Raw genomic sequence first — 22,892 nt, 5'->3', positions numbered from 1 at the left:
TTTTAAAATCTTCCATTTTTTTTCCAAACTCCAAATGAGCGTTCTATAACTCCTCTAAGTGAAGAGTGTGCTTGGTTAAATAGTTCTCTTTTATTTCTTGGTTCTCGGCCACGATATTGTTGGAAGTGTTGTGGTGACCCTTTATAAGGTCTCAAATCCCCTGGCAGAGTGGGATATCCTGAATCTACAACATAATATTTTTCTACAAAATTATCATGTAATAAAATTTGTGAAAATGTCATTTGAAGCATGAATTGAAATGAAATACTGTTTTTCAAGTTTAATACCCCCAATAGAAGTTTACTAGAGGTAGTAAACTTTAGTAAATTTTTACTACCCCCAGTAAACTTTATTTTTTTGCATCTAAGTTGATTTTTCTCCGTTTTAAGGTGTGTTATGGCCTTTAGAAATACTGTTTTTCAAATTTAATACCCCCAGTAGAAGTTTACTAGAGGTAGTAAACTTTAGTAAATTTTTACTACCCCCAGTAAACTTTATTTTTTGCATCTAAGTTGATTTTTCTCCGTTTTAAGGTGTGTTATGGCCTTTAGAAATACTGTTTTTTAAGTTTAATACCCCCAGTAGAAGTTTACTAGAGGTAGTAAACTTTAGTAAATTTTTACTACCCCCAGTAAACTTTATTTTTTTGCATTTAAGTTGATTTTTCTCCGTTTTAAGGTGTGTTATGGCCTTTAGAAATACTGTTTTTCAAGTTTAATACCCCCAGTAGAAGTTTACTACCTCTAGTAAACTTTAGTAAATTTTTACTACCCCCAGTAAATTTTATTTTTTTTGCATCTAAGTTGATTTTTCTTCGTTTTAAGGTGTGTTATGGCCTTTAGAAATACTGTTTTTCAAGTTTAATACCATCAGTAGAAGTTTACTAGAGGTAGTAAACTTTAGTAAATTTTTACTACCCCCAGTAAACTTTATTTTTTTGCATTTAAGTTCATTTTTCTACGTTTTAAGGTGTGTTATGGCTTTTAAAATACTGTTTTTCAAGTTTAATACCCCCACTAGAAGTTTACTACTTCTAGTAAACTTTAGTAAATTTTTACTACCCCCAGTAAACTTTATTTTTTTGCATCTAAGTTGATTTTTCTCCGTTTTAAGGTGTGTTATGGCCTTTAGAAATACTGTTTTTTTAAGTTTAATACCCCCAGTAGAAGTTTACTAGAGGTAGTAAACTTTAGTAAATTTTTACTACCCCCAGTAAACTTTATTTTTTGCATCTAAGTTGATTTTTCTCCGTTTTAAGGTGTGTTATGGCCTTTAGAAATACTGTTTTTTAAGTTTAATACCCCCAGTAGAAGTTTACTAGAGGTAGTAAACTTTAGTAAATTTTTACTACCCCCAGTAAACTTTAGTTTTTTGCATTTAAGTTGATTTTTCTCCGTTTTAAGGTGTGTTATGGCCTTTAGAAATACTGTTTTTCAAGTTTAATACCCCCAGTAGAAGTTTACTACCTCTAGTAAACTTTAGTAAATTTTTACTACCCCCAGTAAATTTTATTTTTGTTTGCATCTAAGTTGATTTTTCTCCGTTTTAAGGTGTGTTATGGCATTTAGAAAACTCCAGAATATATTTAATAAAAAATTTAAAACCATTCAATATTAATCCTGGACTTTTCCTCATCCGGCTCAACCCTTGAATACTTCTTCTTCAAATTCACATCGTTCCTAATCAAGTACAAGAATAACATTAACATTTTAAGATTGCAAAAACCCTATAATTCAAGATAGCAATGAAATTGAACAAATTTTGAAACAAATTAGAGCCAACCCAGAGGTGCCCATGGGTAGAAGAAGAGAGAAGGAACAAAGCTAGTTGAAGACAGAGGAGGAGGGCCGCCGTCGGGGGTCGAAGGTGGGAGGGAGATGACAAAGTCTTTAGGGGTGTACTGCCCGGAGAGAGGAAGGTCGCCCTTGGCAGTGGGTTTGGCCTAGTTGATGGCATTTCTGTTTGTTATGTGGTGGGTCGTAATTAGTTGAAACCACCAAGGGTACCCATTGGTATTTTGGAATGTTCATTAATTCGCCACTACAGTGCGCGCGTTAAGAAGCATAAGCGGCTTCTAAAAGGAGGGTAGGAGCTACTTCTCCTTTTGGCTTGAAAAAGCCCCAGCTTTTGGAAGTTGGAAGGCAGAAGCCAGTTTACCAAACGGGTTGTTGGGCTTCACTTATAATCACCAGAGCTCATAAGCTCTACCAAACACAGCCTTTAACTGCACACTCCTCAAAAGGAAATCGAACGCCGTCACCTGAGCAGACTTCATCGAAATAACTGATATCTTCGAGCTGGGAGGAACAGAATTGGATTAAGTTGGCAAAAAGTGAAATGTTGAATATGATACATAGCTAAAGGGGAAGAGCACAAAAAAAAACAAATACAACAAAAATGGTTTTAGTGAATACATCAACATGCGCAGGTATGAGTTTTGAAGGACCAGGAACATCCCGAAGAAAATTGCCGCCAAGATCAAAGTCGGCATTAGGGTTGAAGTAAATAGGTCCAAGATCAGCATCATCCCGCTTTTGACGTTTGAAGTGCACGTCACTATGGGTACTACTGCTGCTTCTACTATGCCTTCTGGATGTAGCAACCTTCTCCTTCGACTTGGAACAGAAATCTGTTGAATCTCTGATTCCTTCCAAACTGGAGGAGGTGGAATCTGATAGTTATCAACCGGGGGCAAAGCTTCGGTGGAAAGCAAAATTTGGAGAGGAGTTGTCGCACGGTCGTCTCCTTTAGCTTTTGGAGGCTCTTGTTGTGGAAAATTTACAATGGTTATCTTCGTAGGCCTCTTCGATGCAGAGTGATGAACTTTGGACCACCATTCGATGTAGTCTTGAGTAACCATAAACTTGGTGATGTCACTTTTCATAGGCAAAATTACCTCACCTTTTGTGCCAAGCTTCGTCAAGCTATCCCAAAGCGAGTATGTCCTAGTCAAAGGTATGGGTCGACTAACTCTGTGGAAAAATCCGGGAACACCCTGAACATATCCGAATTGGCGATTGAATCACTAAGGGTTATAGGGTTCGACTACTCGCCAACTATCTTGCCGTAGGGACACAAATCCGGAGCGAAGGCTAATGAGATAGGTGGAATCTGAAGGAAGGGCTTCGTGGGTGTCAACGATCAGTTTGCGCACACTTGAAACTTTGGCGAATCGTCCCATTTGGACATTATCACAAGCGGTAAACAAGGCACGGGCCCGTTCATCATCAAAATTTCTCGCCGAAAATTCCCCTGAAATATGAACCATTAAAGACCTGAAGTTTTCTGGATGTCGAGAGAAGAAATGGGTGCTGAAATACTCCCCCAACCACCCATACAAGTAATGAAAAGGGAGCACAGTTGGACAGCTTCCCGGATCACTCGAGACGGATATGGCATTTAAACCCTGGTATATATTCGCCAATACGGGAACTGCTAGACAGTAGCGTTGACCTCACGCCATTCTGTGAGCGATCTTAAAAACTCCCGGACGAATAAAACCTGGATCACTCTTCGGGAATACGAATAAACAAAGCCAGCACACATAAAAGGCAAAGAGATAAACAGATTCCACGCTTGCTTCTTCTACGCCTAAGTCCTCGAATGGTAAAAGATATTCCAGAGTTCGCCGGCGAATCCCCGGAATGACGCCCGATGGATCATGAGTATTAGTGGGCGCGTCCCTCTTATTTTGTGTACTCTTGGTAGGAGGCCTCTTGTATCTCATCTCGCCTTTGTACCAATACCGTATCCACGTAGCTATCTTCACATTGCCACGCTCTCTCTTGCGCAATCTATGGTAAGCAAGAAACAAATAACGACAGCTCTCGGGGATGAGAAGCTCCCCTTCTTTACTCTTTCAAGAAAACTCGGCAATGGGTGGAACAACTTCGTCATAAAACCTCCCAAGGATAGGCAAGCCTCCAATATGCTCAAGGTCCAAAAGAGATATAGACATCTCCCCTTGCGATGTGTGCAGAGTATTTGTAGCAGGGCACCAATACTCACAAAAATCTCGCACAACAGGAGGAAAACGATCATAGCTAAACAATGACGCAAACACTGCTTGATATAGGCCCGTTTTCTTGATGAGGTCTTTGTTTCGGCTTAAAACGTCTTCTACCCACTCCCAGTAGCACTCTGTGTAGGTAAAACCGCCGGTAGTTCGAAAGGTACCCCATCGCGCAGAGTTGTTGGATATAGAGTCGTTGAGAAGCTTGAATGACACCGTGGGAGCCTCTTCGTCACAGTGTAGACTTCAGCATCAAAACGTCTGAACTTAACTCCTCATTGCCTGACTTAGACGGTCGAAAGCTGGCTACTTAACGGTTCACTGTGTGAGTCCACTGTGAGGCGGGAGTGGAACTGCCATAGAATGGAGTTTTAAAAGCGAATGGCCCAGTAAGAGAGAGATATACGGTTAAAGTGGTGCCTTATTGTTGCTGATCTTCAATATCGTCGAGGATAGTGATCGTCCCGTCCTTGAAACTCTTGAAAGCCACCATGGTGAATGTGATGCGTAAAGCCTAACCCGCTTTTGTTGACTGCCGGCAATGGTCTAAATATCGTTTTCGGCATCGTATCGGTCGAAAGGTAAAACGATATATCGGGGGATATATCGGTTTTATCGGATTTGCTTATTTTCAATAAAATTTATAAAATTATACTTCAATATGTACCAAATAAACTAAAAAAACGGTACTAAGTAAACTAAAGAAAATAAATACTTAATTTAATAACAATTAAAGTACACGAACGACATATAATAATAAAAATAGGTATTTAAGAATGATTAGTTAGACTTGAAATTCATCATATATATTTAAAATTTATATAAATTAAAAATATATATGAAAAAATGAAAAAAAATATAAGTTTTTCAAAAAAAAAAAGAGGAAATAAATATTAAAAAATTAAACAAAAATTGAAAAATAATAAAAAATCAAAGTTTGACCGATATTTGACCGTTGACCATCATTTTTGCGTTGACCGATATGCTCTTATCGTATCGGATTCGAAATATCAGCGATATATCGGGGATATATCGGCCATATCGCCGATATTTCGAACAGAGACTGCCGGCAAGTCTATGAAGTGAGAGCAGTCAAGCGATTAGGTCGTTTACGTTCTTCAAACTCTTGAAAGCCGCCATGATGAATGTGATGCGTAAAGCCTAACACGCTTTTTTTTACTGCTGTCAAGTCTATGAATTGAGAGCAGTTAAGCGATTAGGTCGTTTACGTTCTTCAAATCCGCCGGAAATCAACGCGTTTTGAAAACAGTCAGATGGCTAGATCGACCGCGACTCTCAAATTTGTTGTGAAAATCCTACAAAAAAAGTCAATATCAGTTCATGAAAAAAAAAATCAAAATCAGTCTAAAAAAAATTCAATATCCGTAAAAAAAAAGTCAAAATCGGTCAAAAAAAATCAGACAAAAAAAGAAGAAGGAACCGATTGCAGTTGAGCACAACCACATACAATCAATCAATGATTGAATAATTAACCTACGATTAGTTCATTCTGTTTTTGCGCCTCCTTCTCTCTGCTTCTTCTGCTTCTTCACCAACAGGAGATGTTTAAGGATTCAAGAGGGTTCGCACCAAGACAGTGAAGGAGTCTTCACGCCAGGTAATTGAGAGGTACTACTCCAGGATGACCTTGGACTTCCACACCAACAAGAAGATCTTGGAAGAGGTTGCCTTCACACCAACAAGAAGATCTTTGGAAGAGCTTCAGGTAAACATTCCCCTCACCATGTCTGACAGTGCAGCTGAGCCCTCTCTCTCTTTGTATATCGTTTGGCTTATTGGAATTGATAACGGCTCAAGAAACGATAGAGCCAGTGCAAGGATAAATTGTGCCTGCTTCATCACCAGCCCAATCAAGAGAAACTATATATGCAGTAAAGGATGAGCTTTCTGCTCTTAGAACCGGTCTCAGAAAAGTAAAGATTGTTACTGAATATATGTCCACAAAAAAAAAAATACCTTGCCGTGAAGAGGAGGGGAGTGGCGATGGCTCTGCACTTGGGATCTTTATTCGTGCACTGTGTTAGCAGGAGAAATAATTTGAGCTAGAGAAAATTAAGGGTATGCTCACAGTGAGGAGAGATGCATGATTTTTGGGGATATATATTCCCAGTCTCAAGCAACAAAGCTTATGCGGTAGTAGAAAAATACTTGCCCATAGTGCGCATCTCCATCATGATGAGCTGGAAGTTGATATACCTTTTACTCTCACCAGGGGGTAATCTGAGATCCTGCTTCATCCATCGAAGATTGAGTTGGTTCAAGCTGTGATGGCTGTGATGATAATGATAGCAATAGTCATGAAGACAAACATGCTTATCGTGGTGGAATGTGGAAGTAAAGAGAAAGCCCAATGATGGGAAATAACATGGTAGCCTTTTTTGATCTTGATGGAGTGATGTCGAATAGTGGAGATAGAACGTCCAAAGTTCGTGCTAAAGGCAGGATTCATGGCCTGGATAATGCAGAAGACACTAGGAAGCATGGAAAGTCTAAGGTTGTTAAAAAAAAGGGACAAAACAAATAACAAGCTTTCGGTGGTAGATGGAAAGATTACTACAAAATTTGCGAAGCCTCGGAAGCCAGCTCCACAAATTCTCCAAATTAAAGTGCAGACTTCAAATTGCGCTTTCGGCATGCGACGACGACATGTCTGCAGCGCGACTTGAAGTGGGGGCATTTGTAGACACATGAAATTTAATGAAGTAAATTATCTTCGTTAAATGATTAAATCGATCAAGAGCCCGAAAAAGTTGCACACGTGGCCAAAAGTCAACAAAGTTAGTGCGGATCTGAATAAAACTCGTGTAAGCACATAAACGGATGATCGTAATCAAAACTACGTGATTCCGAAAATTGAATGTCATTGACGATTCGAAATGGTAATCGGACATTTAATTAAATTAATAAATTCCTTAACGGTTATAATTAAGTCAATTATTTTCTGATTAATTTAGTTACAAGAATAACTAATTTAAAATTAATAAGAAAATAATATTTATTTAATTATACAATTAAAGAATTTATTATTTTTAGTGTCATTAAAATATTCTACAAAATAGAAACTTTGACACTATAAATACCCCCTTCAACATGAAGAGAGGGAGGGGATTTTTTTGACTTGAGAAGAAAAGAGAAAATCACTTGAGCAAGATCACTCTTGACAAATCCCGAAGTCTCATCAAGTCCACGAAGATCATCAAATCCACGAAGAATCGTTAAGCCACCAAATCGCTCGTTCTTCATCAAATCCAAATCCAAAGTCAAGTACATGAAGAATCATCAAGCGGCCAAATCGCTCGTTCTTCACCAAATCCAAATCCAAACTCAAGTCCACGAAGAATCATGAAGCGGCCAAATCGCTCGTTCTTCATCAAATCCAAATCCAAACTCAAGTCCACGAAGAATCATCAAGCAGCCAAATCGCTCGTTCTTCATCAAATCCAAATCCAAATCAAACTCAAACTCTCAAGATCAAGTGCACGTCACCCTTGAGCCAAGTCATATACGGAGATAGAATCTGAGGAGTTCACAAAGATTGTAACCCCGCGCTTGATATTCAATAATCACATTTTATTTGTACACGTGTTTGCATTCTCTTATTGGTTTTCAGATTCTCATTCTACACTGCTCTCCACTTGTTTTAGTTTTTCTTCATTCACCCTTGATGGTCGATTATACCTATTCTGGTGGTATTTTGTTTATACCCTTTATGGTTAATTCTACCCAATCTTGTGGTAGTTTTCTGACATATGTCCAGCGTTAGAGGACCATGTTCCTCCATTATTTGCCGAATCCCTCAAAACTCTTGCAAATCTGAAAACCATCGCGTTTCCCTTCACCCACTATCTCACATCTGCTCCTCCTTACCTATCTTTGAAACCCACCTCTTGAAAGTGAGATTATTCAGTTACCTCGTGGTTTATGGGTGCTCATGCATGGGTTTCTAACCCCCCATTTACCTTTTTTTCTTTTCTTTGTTACTGGTTACTGGTTACTGGTCTACTTTGGTGGTTTCAAGTCCTTACTTGATTGAGTTTCTAAGGTGGTGATGAGAAGACTCTTGTGTGGTGTTGGTTAATTTCTTCAATCTTCATCAATCCTGGTTTTCATTGGATTTGTGTTTTGGGATGTTTCTGGCAACAGTTGATCGGTATTCACCTCTCGTGACATCTTGGCTAACATCTGCGGCGGCGGTGGTTGTGACGGTGGCAACGACGGCGATTGTGTTAGCTATAGAGGTGGTGGCTGTGTTGAATTTTATGAAGATGATGTAATTGTAGTTTTATTTTTAGGGTTACTCTCTTTCACCCTTCTCTTGTGGATTGGATTGTGGGCAATTTTCCTCAATCCTAGTTGTAATTTGGGCTTGTTATAGGCTCTTCCATTGGGTTTCTCCTTTGGTAATTATTAATGAATTTTTTCATTAATACCAAAAAAAAAAGCTTATGAAATGTCAAAAAAAAAGTTATGAATATGAAAGAAATGGACAATAATTGAAAAATTATTGGCAAATGAGAAAGGTTATTGACTGAGAATTGGGTGAAAAGCCAGAAATTTTCTAAAACACAATAGGTAATAAATATAGGTCTGTTAAAACGTTTTATTTCTTTCCTTATAAGTACTTTAGGGTAGAGGTGGCAAATGGGCCGAAAAGTCTGGGTCCAGCACGGGTCCGGCTCTTTAAAAGTCGGTCAGTGCCCGTTAGTGGTCTGACCCGGTCCAAGCCTGTTATTGTAATAGGCCGGGCTGGGCCGAGATATATTAGCCTATGAGCCCGACCTAGTCCAAGCCCATTTTGAGCTCGGCACGGCCCAAGTACGATAAATTCATGGACCGGCCCGTTAAACACATAGATTTATATTATTTATATATATATATATATATATATTTAAATAATTATCATTATTAGATTTGAATATTAGAACTTTTGAATTAAAATCTCTTGATTATTTCATTATTTTAACTACAATATTTTAAAAATATTATCAAAATAGTGAAGAAAACGTTATTGTATTGACATACGTAATGTTTTAGAAATAAGATTATGAAATATGTTGTAATATTTTTTTTTACTATTATGAATAGTTATATCAAACAAATATTCTAATCACATAATATATTTTTATTTTAATTGTGTCTTATAATGCTAATGAGCCGGGCCGGGCCGGTCCGCTTCTTGGTCCGGCACAGACCCGAACTCGGCCCGACATAAGCTTGGGCCGTGGGCCGAGGCGCACTTGATGTTTAAGCAAATGGGCTGGCGCGAGCCTATCATGATAATAAATGGGCCGGCCCGGGCATGACACGTGCACAGTTTTAGCCCGTTTAAAATAAGTTGGATCGGCCCGTTTGCCACCTTACTTTAGGGACATGATGCGTATCTTGCGAAAGTGATGACCCGATGCATTTTATTGCATACCAATATGTTTTGACCTAATCAAAAATGTAAAACCAATTAGGACCTGATTATGCCATAATTTTCTTGTTTCTCATTAAAGGTTCAACGGCATTGACCACCATAACTCCTAATTAACTTATATCCTTAGGTACATCATGCAAGTCAAGCCTCATTTGCATTGCACTATAGCCTATATATAGTTGGCACCCTCTTCTTCCAGTTCCACACCAAGTATTCAGTCCAAGTCTGAAACAAGGTTGCTAGTCTAAAGCAATGTCAATGAAAATGGAAGAAGCAGTATCATCGTTGCTACTAGTGTCACTACTCACCGCTTTGCTAGCTCAAACTAGGATAGCAAATGCGCAGTTGTTGCCACCGACTTCTCCTTCCATTCCCGGGGGACTATTTCCACCGGGAACTGCGCCGGATGTACTCAAGTGCTGGTCGTCTCTTACCGGTGTCAGTGGATGTGTTGTGGAAATCTTTCAATCTGTTTTCAGCTTGCAATTCGGTAGCATTAGTGCCGACTGTTGCAAGGCCTTTCTTTCTGTCGAGGACGGCTGTTTGCCCAAAATGTTTCCTCTGACTCCTTTCCTCCCTCCCTTGCTCAAGAACATATGTGCTCTCCAAGGAAATCATGCGCCCCCGCCAGCAAGAATCTAGGACAAGGTGTGATCGAGTAGCATCAAGATGAATAAAGATAGATGAAATCTCTACACAATCTTAATTTGCATGTTAGCTAGTCAAGTTTAATTTGGTTCGATCTGATGATCTAGTTTCTTGTTCAAGCAATAATATATACAAAGTGAGACAGCTGGTGGTTAGATTTTAAGTCGAAATTCCGAATTATTATAATAATCGGACCTTAGTCTAACTGCTGGTCGAATGCCACAGACACAGTTGATGTACAATTATCAGTTCAATACTCCTCCATTTCCTTCAAGATTTGCTAACTCATCACTCGTGCTCAGAAAATTAACCAAAAGCTTTTCGAATTCGATTCTTATAAACACAAATTCTGAGTCAACTTCCACTTGTGGCCGCCGAGAGGAGGAACATGCTAGTAAATCAATGCATAGTCATCTATATACTATGCACCAAATTTCATGTCCCTTCGATGGAGCGTGAACTGATGATAAAATATGAGCAAACGCCCATCGCCGATCCAACAAGTGAATGAGAAACAAGATTATGCAAAAATGGAGTTATATCTTTCTTCCGTAGTACAAAATTTCGTCTATACATATGTATATGACATGCACGTTGGGCGTTATGTGATAACGCGCGTGTGAGTTATAAGTAAAGAATCGAACAATAGATAGAACACGTTTCTACGTACCTCGCCGACCAAGTAGTGGCAAATTAGGGCATGCATATGATTGTTGTCGTAATGAAAGCGGTGATAGCTTTACTCATAATTCATATATAAATATAGCAGAGCATCGCTAGGTCAAGAAATCATATATGATCGATTTTTAAAAACACAGGAAACTATACGACTGTTCTTTATTGATCACATAGAATACTGATTAACATATTTGAGGTTCCTCTTCTCAAATATAACAATTTGATGTTGCGAAGAAGACGTACGTCACAAATCAAGAACACTGTATAAGAGCAGTACGTACAATATATGAACAATTGATAACCTACTGGCCATGCAATGTATTGTTACTATTATTATTCAAAGTTGGTTGGATAATATTTCTTAAATATATCAAACTCATGAAACTGCAACGACGCCTTGATCGATCATCTATATTGGTCGTTAAGGGAGTGGCGGAAGTGGCAGCGGTGGCCGTAGGGACAAGTGCCTCGGGTGAGGACCATCCTGCAGATCTGTGTCTTGTAACGCGGATGCCTCATCACCGGACGCAGCTCTCTAACGCCGTGAGCGAACTGACAGTGGTCTCCATAAGGGCACGCGCCGCTCTCCTGCCACTTGTTGCACAGCTCCGTCTTCACCATACCTTGGTTGTACGCCTTCACTTTCACTTGCTTTGCTCCACTAGTCCACTCTTCCGGTACCTGAAACTGTAATGAATTAGCTATTACTCTATATATAGTTTACGACCAAGCTAGTCATGGAGATGAAATTGTTATATATAAGCTGAACTCACCCTGGCTAGGCCCTCTTGTAGTCGTGGTTGGTTGACACCAAATGATGGCGGATTCATCACCTTTTTGTAACCGGAAGAGAGAACCGAAATGCTTTTCGGGATTGTGAACCTATCGACGTTAAACTGCTTTTGCTCCATGATGACGCTAGTGGGACTAATATCGGAGGCCTCGTCTCCTTCACGAGGACTAAATACTCCGACTCCGAGTGGCTTCAACTCATCGGCCATGAAAGGGTGCACATAACTTGACGCACTGAGGAAGCTCTTGAGAGTTGTAGGCGAGGATATAAGCTTGACCAGATCGGTGTTTGCAGATCGAAGCACAGCGTTCTCGCGACTAAGGGAGGCTACCTCGTTGTTAAGCTCCCGGAGGTGTTCACGAAGCTCCTCGCACTCGAGAACGAGGTGAGCTTGGCCAAGGCGGTGCATGGTGCTGCAGTCGTCGTGAAAGAGGTCGCCGTCGTCATCGGAGAGCGTGGAGGGCGTTAGGGAAAGGGAACAAGGGAGTGTGAACTTTGGCGGGAAAATGGAGCTATACATGGAGCTGGCGAAATCCGATGCAGTAGAGCTGGAGGAAGGAGTGCTAGTACTGTTGGTCTCCATGGCCTGCTTCCTTCGCTTTGCTTAGCTTTGTAGCTTTGTTGGTTACTCGAGAGGATGATCGAATATAATATAATGGACAAGTTGAACCATCAAAACAGTTAGAAGCCATAACAGCATATATATGAGAAGGGTTGGTTGGTGCAGAGGTTAAAGAAATGGTGGTTCAGGGGTTGTTGCTGTTACAAGAGAGAATGTTTGGGTTTGGCGTGGTGTCCAAGAGTTATGTGTGCGTGTGTAAGGTGTAAGGAGACGAAATGAAAATTACAAACTAATCGACTTTGATTAAGACATAGCTATAGGTACGTTGCCAAAAGTTTTACATTTCAAGTAACCTAGTTTCATAATAATTGCATCTTCCTCGTTTGCTTCTTTATCACAACTTTAACTAACTCTATGGCCCCTTATATTGGTAATTGACCACACCTGAAAGCCCCTTTCAGACATTGATTTATTCTTCTCCTTTATATACTAAAAAAAAATAAAAGGAAAAACAGAAAGAAACAGAACTGCAGAAGCAAAATCAAACATAACCAATCCGGTTTCAGATATGTAACTTCATATCTATTGAAAACATTCAAAGCACAACAGAAAATATATGTAATGAGTTATCTACCGAACTGCTGCACTGCTGATACAAGTTCCAAACAGTTTAATACACATACCAAACTAAGTCACGATGGGGGACTATGGCACCACAAACAAGCATGCCAAGGATATATAATGAAATACTCCAGTTCTTGAAAAACGGATGACCAGCTCTCGAGAAAGACATTGCAGCTCTTCAATATCTAGTGTCCCTTTAATCATTGAGGAAAGATGCAGAAGATAAGGAAACAATCAGTGTTCTGACTGCCCAAAATATCTTCCTGATATTGTGGCAAGAATATTCAACATTTCCAACTCATCATCAACTGTAGATTTTGTAGCCCGTAGTGCAGCACACTTCCTTAGCAGACTCCGAAGAGAAGCACTAGTGTCAGCATCCACTGGAGTATCAATTACTGCACATAGTGCAAATAGCCAAAGACAATCATCCCTTGACAGTGTGCTGGTGTCCTCTGCTGCCTTTATGCGTTTTCGCAACATCGATACTCTAGCAACAGAGTCTAATCTAAAAATTACGGACAACAAAGGGGAATTTCTGGAACTATGATCCACAGAAGATTTAGGACTGAAGCTTTCCACAGGGGGCGAGGCGCTGCCACCTTCAGCAGTTGATGACTGCTGATTGAAGGTTTCAGTGCAGTCGACTTCAATAGATTTGACATGAGCAAAAGTTTCAGAAACAATATCAGCCTGCGGCTGATGGGAGGTGCAATCCTTGTGGAGATTAATTTCTGCCTGCGAATTTTCTGATGTGCTGGCACTAGAACCTTCAAAACGAGACAAACCCTGAGAATGAAAGTCAGAAATGAAGTCAAGTTCCCTTACACAAAAGTATGAAGTCCCTATTTTGTTTTTTTTATTAAAGTAGCCTAAAGCATGTAAAATTTGTAGAGATATCAAAGCATCCTGTGTACCAAGCAAATAATAACAAGGACAACGACAAGTAATTAAGACTTCATTACCAATTTGTACCTGGCATAAACATACATATTTTCTAGAAGACACTGGAATCAGAAAAAGGTTTTAAAAAACAAACAAACAAGATACAAATTTTTCTATCAGAAAACCAAGGCAGAGAGAAGCAGCGTTAAGCATGAAACTAACAAACAACAGCAGAAGAGCAAACTAAACAGTGCTATTATGCTCATATCAGGATCATACCAGCCTTAGCTCTGAAAACTCAGAAAGAAAAGCATCCTCCCACTGTTTCAGCGGCAGCAATTGTTCTGGACATTTGGCAATCTCAGGAATTTTGGGCATATAATCACTCTGCTCTCTATTAAATTTGCTTCTATCGACCTTGGCCACCCTCACTTTTGGGATTTGAGCAGCTTCCCACCTTAAAAATGAGAAAGATTACCCAATTGATACATTTAACCATCATCTTTATACAAAGAGCATGGCAAATTAGACATATTATTATTATTATACGAAGGTATGTTGCCAACAAATACAACCAGATGATGTTAGGAAACAAATGTATATATGTACAATATTACAACAACTGAAGTAACAATAAACATCAAGCTCATAGGATCCTCTCTTTTTAATTTTCAAAGATTACAAAAAGTTTCAATTGTCTTTAAATCATGTATATACACCTGCCCATATAATAATCCTTTAATTCTTTCATAATCTTTCTCATATACCCGGACTGATTATGGGAAACATAATATCAAATACAGGTTTCATCCAAGTATAGCAGCTCTAATTCATAAGTTGGCAGTCCTAGAGAACATATGTGAATGAGAACGAAATACCTCAATTACTACCCTTAGCACATTCAAGAATCTGATTCTATTACAAATTTTACAAAACATTTATCTACTAAATTTTTATAAATGGTCGATATTTCACTTACCCTATGGTTCAAACTAAATCAACAGTTCAAGGACTTGGCTTAACCAATAGCTCAATAAATAGATAACGATTTTTTAGTTCAACAATCAGATGTAGGAAGTAGGACCTTAAAAGTCAACAATTTGACCATGATAAGCCATCACTCGGCATACAGATGGCAGAGGCAACCACTCCACATATCGTGTCGCACTCTTAAAAACAAAAGTTTATTCACCAAGCACAAAATCCCAAGTACATTAAAATCTTATAGAGGCACAAAGCACAAAAATGAAAATACAAGAAACTTTTAAATAATGACAATGAGATCTTCATGGTGATCACCAATGCTCCCAACCTTTTTTAGGGTATTCTACCTTTGCAAAACCAAAAAGTAAAAGAATGAAGATTGATTATTTTTCACTGCCTTATATCTTTGACATAACATATTTTTATGCAAAACAACAATCCAAGCATTCTTTCAAATGATGCGTCAGGCAAACATGAGATGCCCGCATCTTGTGAGAAACCTATGTCCCTCTTGTCTTTCTTAAATGCATTTACGTGGCACACTATATGAAAGCATAACCATGCTTCTCCGTTATTAGCTAGGTTTATAAATACCACATTTTTTGGTATAGCCTGTGAAGGTTGAATAACAACAGTGACCCCATGTTGCAATTTTGACTCCAGAAAACAACAGGGAATACAATCCGACATTACAAAACTCATCCACAATTACTAAAATTTTAAAACATCCAAAGTATCAGTGAACCTCGTAAATTCCTTGAGCCTTTATTCCTGAGGGAAATTAATCGAGGGAACCCCAGATTGCTAGCATGATTCCCAATATATACAGTGAGTGCAAACTAGCAGAATGTTAAAAAGCCTTCTCCAAAATAACTTTCTTTTTCTGGATACAATCCCCCAAAGAAACATTTTTGGCATCTAATTTTTTCTCATGCAATCATTTTCTACCAATCCCAGTGGCATTGAGTGTATTTACGAACATCTACGGTCAAACCAAACCAAACATAAAACTGAATGTCCAATCTAAGAAGCTTTTATCGTCAGAAGTACCATAAGTAGTGACTCCCAGAAGCAAGCCTAATCTGTTTTCCCAAACTTTACTGCTCCTAAATTGCTCATTGCCTTCAAATGGCCATAGTTAACTATTCTTGGACATCAAGGCCAAACAACTCAACCAAAAACCACATAATGGATAACTATGCAGAAATCTAGAGCCACTAAGAGTTAAGATATGGGGCCAATATGCAATTTAAATGCAAGCTCCCCTCGCATTGTGTCCTCTAATGGAACTCAACATGGTTTCAGGGTTTCAGTTGTAGGGGGTTTCAAGCCAAGATTCTCCACTCTAATCCATGATAGTTTTTATTATATTGTCTAACTTTCACTTTTTCCCTTTTATTCTTTTTTAGCCAATCAGCAGAATAAATGAGCAACTACACTTTTCCACATCAAGAGAGAACAACAGAAAAAAAAATTAAAATTTAATATGCCTGAGTATTACACTACGGCTTTCTGAAATACTTCCTCTATGTCAGATTAGTCAGGATCAATCAATAGGTTCCCAGACTAATCATGGTCACAGAATTTTTTTTATGACAATCATCCTTGATATTTATAAATGACTTCAATGACATGCCTATTATGCTGATTCAGCGGTCCTCTCAAATTTCATGGTCTCGATTGACGAACAGAAAATTCTACCTAGTACTAATTCTTCTCCCGGTATTTGGTAATTAGTTTTAAAACTTGTCGTTCACTCTTTTCTCAATAAAATTGATGCCACATAGCCAAACATAAACTGCATTATAGATGAACAGATGGGATGCACAAGACAAAAAAGTTATACCTTACACGCCTAAGATACTCAAATCCATCTTCTGGTGACCCAGATTCGAAATTGGGTTCTCCGTCAACCCAAAAGGCAGGTCTCTGAATGCTGGCATACTCGTCGTCACTGTCATCATCTTCGCTGAAGTCCTTTTCTGGAATTGGATACCCATCTCCATTTGTGACATCAAAACTGCACACAGGGTCCAGACCAATATCTTGGGTATCATTATTCACCAAGTTTCCTAATGATTCCCCTGAAAATCATCAAAACTTTTAGCCATATGATACACATGTCGATTCATTTCATCCAGACAGTAAGTATCTGCTTTTATTCTTTCCTCTTTAAATTTCAGAGTTGACATCTATAGCCATTCAAGTATGCAACAGAATAAATGATTTTAGTAAAGAAAAGTCACTTTATCACTTTCCAACCAGAAAAAAGGTTATACAACAGCATCTGCAAGGCCTAGTATATTTCACAATCTACAGAAAGGTTTTCCATGTACAAGGACAGCATACAAGTAGTACACCAGAAGACTATCGAGAACCTAAGTACACAGAGGACGAAACATATGTGGACTATGTTAGACATTAGGTGTTTTGCAAACTGCTTTAGGCCATTCTTCAATGCACACAGACATTCATTGGATTCCATCTTCCTCTTGAAGCACCCACACCTGTGCACAACAGATATTGAACCCATCAAATTGACACCATCAGAGCTAAGAACAGGAGAATAAGGTATCTGAAGAGAATTTAGAAATTTCATTGAATGGACTAGACGGAAGAGAGAGTTGTTGGTTTTGAATGGCCATGTAGAAACTGGGACTTTGAATATCAGGATGGAATGGCCAAATGACTAAATGTGGCTCATTCAAAGAAAGGAAATACTGAACAAGGCACAGTACGAAGAACCAGGGTGGATATAAACCAAAGTATGATTCCTTACTGAAATCGTGTACTTGATGCTGATAATGTCGTATTCTAGGTGCTCCTCAGGTACTCAAACAAGATGACGGGGAGATAAAGATGTCTTATTTTAGCAAGGCCTAAGTTATTCTTATCAAATTTAGTTAAAAACACAGTAAAGTAGAAACTGTTTTTTTTAGAGCAGGAAATGCTTCATCTAACTGCCCTGGTATAGAATGGAACAGCAAGCTGGACGTAAAATAGATGAGATGGGTTGATCTCCGTCCCTTTGATCTCATCGCACATAAGGAATGTAAAGTAAGACCCAAGCTACCAACAGCAGCAGTGAGAACAGCCAAAACAGATGCTACCAGGGAAACAATGTCATAAACGAGGTCACAAAATCAGCTTTCCAACATTATGACGAACATTTGTCCTCAACGCAACAGGTCCATCCAGGGTTCATATTTGCACCCAATTCACCTTTTATTTTTATTTATTTTTATAATTTTCTAAGTTCAACAGATGCTTTTATTTCATACATGAAGAATGTCATACATTACACAACAAAGGAATCAAAGAACAAACTTAAAAAAGAACTCTAAAACAAGCAGGGAAATCACTAGCAGACATAAATTTCACACGAGTAACTTAAGCACATATCATCACCAAACATAAATATTATAAGAATGAACACATGAAGAATATATAAGTACTTACCAAATCGGTTGCGATGATCGGAGTTGAACTGGATGTTCTGCTGCTGCTTAGAGACAGCCATATCATCATACTCCCTTGCCACGGCCGGCCCAAGCCCATTGTACACATCTTTCCACAGCTTCCTCTGTTCTGCAATGCTCACAAATCGCATGGCCTCCAACTCCATCCTCGAGTAAGTGATCTTGTTGTTGTTGTTGTTGTTGTTGGCTCCAGAGCTCACAGGGAGGGTGTTCTTCTCAGGTTTGAACCCATTTGCCAGCTTCTCTTTCCTTCTTTGATTTCTTGCCTTCTTCCCAGTCACTTCTTGCTTTGCTGCACACCTCTGTGGACCAGATTGAGCACGACCCAGACAACCCATTGGCACAGTTTCAATCACTTCAACTTTCAAAGCAGTGACCTTTTCCCCTGCCATGGCTTCAACTTGCTCCAACAATTGCATCTTCTTCACATCCAGCAGATTCTCAGCAGTGAAACCTTTCTTGGGTTCTTGAATTCCAGAGAGACCCACTTCAATTCCCACCACCACAAAATCACAGACAAGGCTTTCTTTCTCCTTGGTTTCTTCAACCAAATTAGAAACAAGGCTTTCTTTCACAAAACCCATGTTGGAATCTTGAAACCCAGAAATGTGAGAGGTTCGGGCGGAGTCAGGTGAAATCTTGAGCTTCTTGGGTGAATCGGAGACGAGGAAAGGAGAGAGCTTGGGGTTGAAATCGAGGTCTGGCTCCAGAGGAAAAGCGATCTCAAGTGGGTCTGGAATCGGAGACACAGTTTGAGTGTCTTCCACGCTTCGCTTGCTGCCGATGCATGTATCGGAATCCATACCATCTGCCATGGCTTTCTGAGAGAGAGAGAGACTTCCGGGGGACAAGGCTTGAGTTTATACAGAAAGGGGTTTAGGGTTTAATAATCTCAACCGTCATATATTTCATCATCACCGTTCATTTGTAATTCTTAAGGTTAAGATAGTTGGTATTATTGGTATTTATGAAGGAACTAAGAATATTTTTGGGTTTTTGGTTCTATCTTGTAAGATTGGATAAGGATGGATGGATAGAGTTTAGAAATCATGAGAGCACCATAATTAATTTAATTTTATGATTAAACCTAGTGAGATGGTGAAAGATATTCAGAACGATTTTTATATTTCTTTTATTATATTAATTTGTAGTTGAATGTTTATTTATCTGTGAGATTATTAATTAAAGTCTGGAAGATGAGATAGACCCGGTCCCATCTTAATCCCAATCCCGGGTGAGATACATTCTTTAATTATCAAATGGGGAATTACCATTGCAAATATCCTCGACGCCTCTAAACCACCTGACCAAGTTTCATGTGCTCAACAAACAGGTAAACCAAATTAAACTCCCTTTATTATTTACTTCATCTTATATCTTATTTTGTGCAGAAGAACTTGAATGTATGCTATGTTGAGGAACATCTGGCTTTCTTATCCTATGTATGTGTCAATGTATGCTATGTTGTCTTGAAATAATTTAGCATACACCAATTAAAGCAAATCATTCATAGCCATAATATACGTAGTAATAGTCTCATCGACAATTAGCTTTCATAGCCGCCAGGAGTACAGAGCAGCAACAGAGATGAACATTCCTCACCTTCTTCATTTTCCTCTGGACATGTTAGCTAGAGTAGTCTTTCCCCATTGGGCAGTAGCACATTGTATATGAATATCATGAATTAAATGCAAACGGCCACCGGCCACCATGAGACTCCCTCCCTAAATATCTAGACAAACTCGTAGGGAAACCATCCAACACTCTTCAATCCTCATCTATGTGATAGTATGACATCTCATAATCAATGCCTACACAATGAACTGCGCCATTGCAGTATATGCCAACTTTGTAATGGATTTGAACACTAGATCTGAAAGAGGAATTGATAAACCTCCAACTTTTGAGTCTTAGAAAAATATATCACAATGTGATAGTACGGACATCAGCGGCCTGCAACTGGTTATTCGTTGCAGTTGTGATAAGGTGATTTGAAAGTGGTTAAAAGCCAAAGCATAAACAAGGATTTGGGTCGCAGTAGATACAGTAACTGAGGAGAACTTGGTGATTTGTGGCCTGGGGATCAAGAACATTAAAAAGAAGTCTAGCACTAGCTGTACGAAACTTAGGGACAAGAGGCCATTGCGTGACTGGATAATCTGAATACCACATATATAGGTTGCGATGAAAACTCAGAGGATTGCAGGTGGGTGGATGTGACCTTGCAGACTCAGGTTTTGGTTCCCACAGGTCCTAGCAGCACAACAAGATCAAGGTGAAGAGGAACGAAACAATATGTACCCGATGTTTCAAAAAAGAATACAGAAATCGTTGTGTGGATTACCAAGTGTGGCGATGAGCCGATGACAGCACTTGGGGTTGCAAATACGAAAGCCAGTGCTTGGGGACGAATTTTTGAAGCAGATCAGTTGTCGAGCTGGCACACGCAGAAGCATTTTCCGCAAGGATATCTTCAGTCTAATATTGTTTCTGCTAAGCTGCTGCAGTAAATTAATGCGTTTTAGCGTCTGCACCATCTTGATTTCTCACACAAGCTAGTTTGGATTTCAAATCAAAACTATGCTTTAGAAAACCAAGAGTCCTCATTTTAATTTTTATTTGAGAATCGATAACAATCCGAACCCAAATGGAAAACAAAGACCAACCTCAGCTCAATTCACAAAATTCAAGGATGAGAAACTCTGACCTTAAGTCAACATCCTGGTCTTTCTAGTTGGGAGAGAGTTAAGACAGCGGCGGATCTAGGATGTGAACATAGGGTGGGCTTGTTGGTGCAAGTGTATAACCATGCAAATTGTAGACGTCAATGAGTATTCAAAAATAAAAATGGGCGTCATTAAAAATAGAAGAATATTATGAAAATCAAAGACATGTTAAAATTACCAACCAAAATTGTCTCAAAAAAATTATATATATATATAGTAAAAAAATATCACTAATGATTGTCTAAAAAATCATGCATAGGGCTGGATCCGCCCCCTGCTTGCAACAAGGCTAAAGAAGAGAGCACAAAATGAATCAATCATAGCATGTATTTCCTCTGCTTCATATGATCTTCATCTCAACCCACAATCCTTTCAAACTCTACACCAATCAAACATAGAACAACAAGCTAATTAAACCCAGAAAGTAATCACAAACTAGCTATGAAATCCCTAGACCAATTTGCACTATCTCTCAGCATAGTAAACGTTCTTGAATCTTAATACAGAGAATGGTACTTCACTCTGTCCTAAAAATCCCAACCTTGAGGCTACAGTACCGTATAGCATACAGAATCATATTCTTGAACCAAGACTACTAACAAACATGAAGGTAAAATTGACTCAAGATTTTACCAAGAAGTTGATGGAACGCAGAATTTCAAGCCATGGCTCGAAGCAGACGCTGAATGTTGAGCTGTTCTAGTCCATCCCCGTATTCATCATCCACAAAGCAGTCAATCGTCATCTCATCCAACGATCCACATTTCTTCATTCCGTCAGCAGCTCCGATTTCAGCACCGTCGGAGTCGGAATCGTCGTCGGTAATCTCCAACAGCAAAGCCCTGCCTCTCGCCGCTACTGAATCGGGAAGCCGGCGAGATCGGCTTTGGGAGCAAGGTTGGAGCCAGCAGTCGACGGCGCCAAGGCTTCGGAGAGAGATCTGTGCGGTTGGACAAGGTTTTCAAGGGAGTGACAGTGGCGGCGGGAGTAGAAGATGGCGAAGGAGGAGTTGGGAGGGAGCGTGAGGAATTTAAGAGTAACCCGACCAAGATTGTAGTACATCATTTTTTATACAAAGTAAAATATAGGACAAAACATTCTCAAACAAACTCGCATTTCACAACAAACTTCAAGATAACACGAAAAGAAGAATATATATCACGTCTACTAAACTGCATGAAATCAATAACAATAAATACAAGCATTATGAACAAACCCAAAGTTGAATCCAATTCAACACTCTACTCAGCCCCAAAACTAGGATTAAATAGTAACTGGCTTCAATGCTCCATCTAAGTAATAACAACTATTTAACTCCCGTGTGGGACTGTATTAACATCTATTCCAACATCTCTCACAGTTCTGCTATTCATACGTGTTAGCAAGTAAAATAATTAAACAACATTTGTGATTCTCACAATTATAAACAGAAAATGGCGTAGGGAGAAACATAAAACTGTGATCGACAACTTTGCAAACTTTGAAAGAACAATGTTATCAGATTGTATACTCCAGCATTGGTCATATATAGTCTCATTAGTCAAAAGTAAATTTCCCCCATTCGCACCTCAACCCACTAATTGGAACAATTTCAATGTTTCCAGCATCTGTAATTGACTTGGGAACCTGTATTATGAAAAACAAAACACAATCCTAGCTTTAAAAAAAAGGCCATTCCTATACCAAACTGTAACCACATCCTCCTGGCTGGTAGCCTAATACCATTATCACCAAGAAAGTCAATTAGACCACAACTTACCAACATCTAATAATGCCATCATGATACAAGGAAGACAAAAGCGCAAATCCAAGACAAACCAACTTCTAATTTCATCCAGTCCAGCTAGGGATCTACTAAACCACATACGCCTTGTAGTTAGCAGAGTGACATTACCACTTCAGATGGCCATCGACTACATTATTTAGAACAGGAGAATATACAAGATCTCTAACTTGTAGCACAAAGAAACCCTAAAAGAATCTCCGCTGATTAAATTTCCTTCAGTCGAACTTTTTTTTTTTTGTCCAAATTTCCTTCAGTCGAACATGTATACAAATAAC

General features: G+C 39.0%; 1 protein-coding gene, 1 long non-coding RNA gene and 1 pseudogene across 2 annotated transcripts; all 3 read right to left on the bottom strand.

The window, feature by feature from the left end:
• Window positions 1–10,960: 10,960 nt before the first annotated feature.
• LOC126791673 (zinc finger CCCH domain-containing protein 14-like) lies at window positions 10,961–12,263 on the bottom strand (annotated as a pseudogene).
• A 456-nt stretch (window positions 12,264–12,719) lies between these two features.
• Window positions 12,720–18,936, bottom strand: LOC126790611 (uncharacterized). The gene is made up of 4 exons (XM_050516922.1): window positions 18,086–18,936; window positions 16,473–16,710; window positions 13,922–14,099; window positions 12,720–13,546 (listed from the first exon to the last, which is right to left on the bottom strand). The coding sequence occupies exons 1-4, from the start codon at window positions 18,918–18,920 to the stop codon at window positions 12,992–12,994; spliced, it is 1,806 nt and encodes a 601-aa protein (XP_050372879.1). The 5' UTR covers window positions 18,921–18,936; the 3' UTR covers window positions 12,720–12,991.
• Window positions 18,937–19,598: 662 nt separating this feature from the next.
• On the bottom strand, window positions 19,599–21,985 carry LOC126791435 (uncharacterized). Its single transcript, XR_007671817.1, has 2 exons — window positions 21,465–21,985; window positions 19,599–20,606 (listed from the first exon to the last, which is right to left on the bottom strand). It is a non-coding gene; the product is annotated as an uncharacterized LOC126791435 (long non-coding RNA).
• Window positions 21,986–22,892: the final 907 nt, after the last annotated feature.

This window comes from Argentina anserina, chromosome 4 (assembly GCF_933775445.1).
Source record: "Argentina anserina chromosome 4, drPotAnse1.1, whole genome shotgun sequence".
Taxonomy (NCBI): Eukaryota; Viridiplantae; Streptophyta; class Magnoliopsida; order Rosales; family Rosaceae; genus Argentina; species Argentina anserina.
The sequence above is the reverse complement of the archived record's forward strand: the minus strand, read 5'-3'. Positions and strand labels throughout refer to the sequence as shown.